This window comes from Octodon degus, unplaced genomic scaffold, assembly GCF_000260255.1.
Source record: "Octodon degus isolate 3935 unplaced genomic scaffold, OctDeg1.0 scaffold00095, whole genome shotgun sequence".
NCBI lineage: Eukaryota > Metazoa > Chordata > Mammalia > Rodentia > Octodontidae > Octodon > Octodon degus.
The window spans coordinates 6,081,087-6,087,305 of NW_004524671.1; the positions used below are offsets into that span (position 1 = coordinate 6,081,087).

General features: G+C 34.3%; 1 protein-coding gene across 1 annotated transcript in view; it reads right to left on the reverse strand.

The window, feature by feature from the left end:
* The window catches only part of Vps13a (vacuolar protein sorting 13 homolog A), a 241,039-nt gene that overhangs the window by 186,510 nt on the left and 48,310 nt on the right, over positions 1–6,219 (reverse strand). The window contains exons 18-19 of the mRNA XM_023722991.1: positions 1,899–2,085; positions 1,703–1,817 (exon numbers count right to left, since the gene is read on the reverse strand). Of these exons, the coding sequence (XP_023578759.1) occupies positions 1,703–1,817; positions 1,899–2,085 (302 nt within the window). The remainder of the gene's footprint in view (positions 1–1,702; positions 1,818–1,898; positions 2,086–6,219) is intronic.

The following is a 6,219-nucleotide window of genomic DNA, read 5'->3' on the forward strand; positions in this document are numbered from 1 at the left end:
AATCCCCAGTGTGCTGTGCCAGCCCCACTCCTGGGGCACGTGGAGACAGCAATTGAGACTGGGCATGGTGACACGTACCTATAATCCCAGCCCTTGGGAGGCTGAAAACAGGAGGAGCACTACAAATCCGATCTATATAGTGAGACCCTGAACACCCTGTAGACCCTGCCCTAAATACAGAAAAAAAGAAAATATACTTTAAAACTGAGGGAAAAATCTTTTACACCAAAAATGTCACCACCGGAAAACTTTTGCAAGGAAAAAAATGGAACTTCCAACAAAAGAGAATAATCTCAGACAAAAGGTATGAAGTTGAAGAAAAAGTAAAAATCAATGAAAGATATAATTCTAAGCTAACAGACTATGCCCACCCAATAAAAAAGTCCAGTAAAGTTAAAAAGAAAAAGAAACAATAGCATTTAACTCAGGAGTAGATGGAGAATAGAGTTCAAGAGTAGTACTAGAATCCTTATAAAGACTAACAATGTAAAATTTTTATTAAATTTATATTTTGACAAAAAAATTTGAGAATTAAAGAAAGAATACTGAAACAACACTCTACCATTTGAAAGTGATAGATTACAGGAAAGGAAAGGAAAGGAAAGGAAAGGAAAGGAAAGGAAAAGAAAGGATAGGATTTGTTCAAAAGAAGCAAGCCAGGAAACAGCTTGTTTTGTTTTGTTATGTTTTTGCTTTGAGACAGGGTCTTGATATATAGACCAGGCTGGCCTCTAAATCATGGCAATCCTCCTATCTCAGCCTCCCACGAGTGCCAGGATTATAAATGCGTGTTACCATGCCAGACAAAGCAAGCCAAACTTAAAAGCACATAAGTAAATGTGAAACATAAGCCTAAAGAAAGTAAACACAAATCAAAGATAGCAATAAAGCCTGTAACATGCATGCAAGTATCAAATTTACTAAGAAAAATGGCAGATCTAAGAAACAGAAAAATGTACATCCATCCTCAGATATTTTTCACTTCTCTAATTGCTAGAACAAGTAACCAAAGGAAGAAAGAAACAGGGAAAGACACAATTGAATTACTATACATGATTAACAAACCCACCCTAAAAAATACATGTGTTTTTAAACTGGTTTTTCAAGGGGTTGGGGAGATGGCTCAGTGGAATAAGCACTTGCCTGGTACGCACAAGGGCTTGAGTTCAATTCCCAGTTCCACCAAAAAATAAAAATAAAAAAAATAAACTGGTTTTTCAACATCTGTGGAACACCTTTTAAAAACACCATATACGAAATAAGACTATAAGTCCCAAAACAAATTACAAAACAAAACAAAAGAATCTGTAAACTTTCCTACATAGAATCTAAGGATCCAAATGGTTTTACTATTAAGCTCTACCAAGTACTTAAGGAAGAAATAACACTCAACCTTAAAAAAGAATATGACTTTTATTTTTTGAGGACAATATATCAAACTTTGGAATTTTTTATAATGGAAAAGGACAAACTTGTTACTGTCTGAAATGCCCAAAAATTCTGTACAAAATTTTGCAGTGGTTATTAAGTATAAAGTTCCTGTGCATAAAATGCAATTATTGTTACATCTGCCTTCAAATAAATACTTAACCACATTATTTTCCTAAAATTATCTCCAGTCTAGAAATAAACTTCACAAAAATCATTTTCATATACAAGATTTAATATAAGGTTCAGATTTAATTTGCCAATATCAATTTACCTGTTGCTGTCTTATCTCGAAATTCTTCAAGTTTTGTCAAAGTTGCTGAAGTAAGCTGTGCTAGATGTACTTCTTTAGGAGGTCTGAAGAATTCCACTATACTATTCACCGTCCTCTGTCAAAATAAACATCATTAACATGAAGTACAAACTCTAAGTGAACAATATTAAAACTTGGTAATATAGAAAATGCTTACTGCATCATATATTATTTCTAATGGTTCAGCTTCCAGGATACACCTCTGGGCAACAGTTTCATCTAATGGGTTTATCTCAAATATAATTTGGAAGAGTGACACATCATCCAATGAAGTCAGAAGGTGGGGTTTTTTAGAATTAACTGGTAAACCAGTAACATGAAATGAATCAATTTTGGTTTCAAATCTGTATTAAAAAAAAAAAAAACAGGAAAAAAAATTAAAAATCAATACAATTTAAAATTTTTTCAAACTGAAAATGTTAAAATAAAAATTAGTAAAGACAATTTCATTTTGATTGCCTATAACTTTTGTCCACTCACATTAAAAATATACAATGCTTCCTCTGAGTTGACATAGATTATTTCATAAAGAATCATATTCATATGATGATCTCTATGTAAAAAAAGCCATACTGTTTATCGTATACTTACTGATAAAATCTGAAAATAGGAAATTCCTAAAATCTTTAATCAAGACAAAAAGTCAAAACACAACTTTATAACTACTTCGTCTCCTAAAAGCACAAATAAGCAATTAAAAACCAAGCACTAGGTAGGCAAGAATTCTAGGTTAGCTGTGTGAAAAGCTCAGCAATCATTTTTCTCAGGGAATTAATCATGAAACATGGTGAAAATTTTAAAATTCCTGGAAATATGACTAAGAGCATACTGTGAAAATTTTAAAATTCCTGAAAATATACCTAACAGCATACTGCAAAAAGAAAAATATTTATTCAAGAAAATGTACCAATATTCAGTAAGAATTAATCTGTGGCACCAGAAACATGATCATCTCCCACCTCCAGGCATGTCCCATGTAACTGAAACTCTACATCCAGTTTTATGTCAGTTGGGACAGCCTTTATTTTTCTTTCCCCACAGTGCTACTCTAGGCAAATACTGCCAACGGGGCTCAGGTTTGCTTTCCTCCCCTTTAGAGAGGCTTTAACTAAGAAAGTACAACCCAAGAATATTAGTGATCCACCTGTCCCTCTACCATTTTGCTCCTAAAGTGTAAGTTCCACTGTAGAGGAGGTAAGCATCCTCCAGTGAAGTTCAGACAGCAAAAATGGATGTCACTTAAGGAGAAGGGCACTTGCTGTCCCTATATCCTCTATTATAGGCAGGCACTTTCCTCTATTTTTAATATGTCAAAGAGACGTTAATGCGAAAACACTGTGAGATTTAAGTACTTGCCTGGCAAGTGCAAGAGCCTGAGTTTAATCCCTAGGGCCCCCCTCCCAAAAAAAGTTGTGCTAGGGACATAGCTCAGAAGGTCCTGGGTTCTACTTGAAATACTGAAAAACTGATCAATCACTAAGTCAAGAACTGCAAAGCTTAGAAATGGGAGGAGCTAAAGTCAAGAACTGCAAAACTTAGAAATATATAAAAATTACTATAAATCTAAGTTAATGAGTATACAACATATAAAGTAGTAATTTCTGAAAAGAGCATAAAGGGGGGAAAAGGAGCTGTGTAAGAGTAGAGCTTAATGGACCACTTAAAGTTAGTTGTCAATTCAAACTAGATTGTCTGAAATTATCAAAATTAATTATAATCTCTAAGGTAGCCACTAAAATGACATATAGAAAAAGAAGTGAAAAGGCTAGGGGTATACAGCTCAAGAGCAGAGTGGTCCTGCATGCACGAAGCCCTGGGTTTGATCTCAAGAATAAAAAAAAAAATAAATGTAAGAAAGGAATTAAAAAGATTAACAGTACAAAAATAAAAGCAAAAAACCATATTGGAAGAATCAAACAGATTTTACATGCCATACAATACATAAAGAAAAAATTATATAGTCCTTGCCTATAAGCAATCAGTGCAAATATTAATGGAATTAAATGTGCCAACTGAAACAAACTGGAATGAATGAAAAAGAAACATACAACTATATTATACTTGTATAAGAGAGTCACTTTACCTCCAAAAATACATACGGGTTAAAAATAAAAGGACAAAAAAAAGTAAAAGGACCTAAAAAGATATTACAAGAAACTAATAAAAGTGATCTGGATTGTAATACTAACATACAAAACAATCTTTAATTCAAAAACTGTTACAGAAAAAAAAAGGATCGTTATAAATAAAAGGGTCAATTCTTTCACAATGTAACAATTATAAACATACATATATCCAAACACTATGCTTTGAAAATATATGAATCATACAATAGCAGAACTGATGGGAAAAAATATATAGCACTATAATAACACAGACCATTATATGCCAGTTTCAATAAAGGAAGAACATCTAGCAGAAAAAACAGTAAAATACATAGAGAACTTTAGTAACACTATAAATCAACTGGAAATATCAAAACACATATAAGATACTACCCAACAATAGTGGATTCATTCTTTTCAAGTGCAGGCATATGAAAAGTTCTCCAGTATAGACCACATATTAGGATACATAAAACAAAACTTGCCAACTCAGTAAGAAACAAAGAATCTTCTCTGCTAATGATGAAATCAATCTAAAATTCAAGATGGAAAGCTAAAAATCTTACATATGTGGAATTAAAACATTCTTAAACAGTCCAATGGTCATAGAAGTTAGAAAATAGCTTGAGAAAGACAAATGTAAATAAAACACAACATACCAAAATATATACAATGTATCCACAGCAGTACTCAAAGGGAAGTTTTTATATAAATGCATACACAGACAGTTCCTCACTTAACGGAAGTTTGACTTTTAACTTTTTAACTTTAAGACAGTTGTTTTCAGAAGAAACCATACATCATATTCTGATTTTCTTATTTCTTCAGAGGCTAATGATACAGAGTTATCCCAAGGAGGCATAATACCGTGAAGGCAAAAATCAACACCCTGCAGTTCACTGTGTTGACAAGCATTTTTTTGTATATCACATCCCACCATAGATACAGAACATCCACCTATGTCTCATGTACTCATATGTCCATTTTGTTTTTCACTTTCAGTGCAATTCAATAATTACATGAGAGGACTGGGAAGACAGCTTGGCAGTCTAACAGCCTGCCTCAAAAGCACAAGGACTTGGGTGTTCTATATGCCTTGCTGGCCCTGGAACCCCTGGCAAGCTGAACCGGCCACTAAAACTGGGTGTGGTGGTACACAGCTGTAATCCCAGTGCTGGGGAGGCTGAGAAAGAAGGATCACAACTACTGAGCTGCATAGTGAAATCCCATACCAAAATTAAAAAAAAAGGTTCTGTGATTCATTCAAGATTTTAATATAAAACAAACTTTGAGTCTGATGAGTCTGCCAACTGAAGCCTAACATAATTGTTCTGAGCCCACTGAAAGTAGGCTAGACTAAAGTATGGTGTTCAGTAGGTTAACTGTATCAAATGTATTTTTTAATTTTATTACTCTCAATATATGATGACCTTAAAAACATCACTGCATGACAGTCGAGGATCACCTGTATTATAAAAGAAATACAGCTCTGTGTCTGTTGGTCTCCAAGAAGGTCTGGATTCAGGACCTCTCACAGATACAGAAATCCTCAGATGCTCAAACCTCTTCTGTAAAATGGCACAGTATTTACACATATCTATGTATACCCTCCTGTGTACATTAAAGCTAGAATACCTGCAATGCGTAAAATAAATGGTACATAAATAGTTATATTTCTCAGAGAATACTTTGACAAAAGTTTATTACTAGTTAAGTACAGACACAAATTTTAAGTATTTGAACCACATTTGACTGAATCAATGGCATGAAACCCATGGCTATAGAGAGCCAACTATAAACTTCAAAATAACTAAAATGAGAAACTAAAGTGGGTGCACTACCACAGAACTTAAGGGGACTATAAAGGACTGCAGAAAAATACTGTAAAAAATAGTACACTAACAAAACAGATAACCTAAATGAAATGAACAAATTCCTATAAACATATAAATTACACCAACTGAATCAAGAACAAACATAGGCAGGACACAGGAGACATGCAGTCTGTGGGCCCAGTACAAGAAAGCTTGGAGCTTTCCTGGACCCACTTAAGAACTTTGCAGACTCTGGGCATCCTGCGATACTCTGTCCAGTGATTACTGGGAGCTTTAAAACTGCCAAAACACAGGAGCAAAAGGCAATCTTATTCCTCTAGCCCACCCAAATCAATCCAGGAAACAAAGACATACAAGAACTTGGAAATCACATACTTTACATTTCTGAAGTGACAGCAACTGAAGCAAAGAAACAAGTCTACCAGGATTGCTCAAGTCCAAAAAGAAAGGAAAACAACTGTGAAAAAACTGCTGGGCTGGAGAGATGGCTCAGTGGTCTAAAGCACCTACTTAGAACAAGCTTAGCAAAGCATCAGGG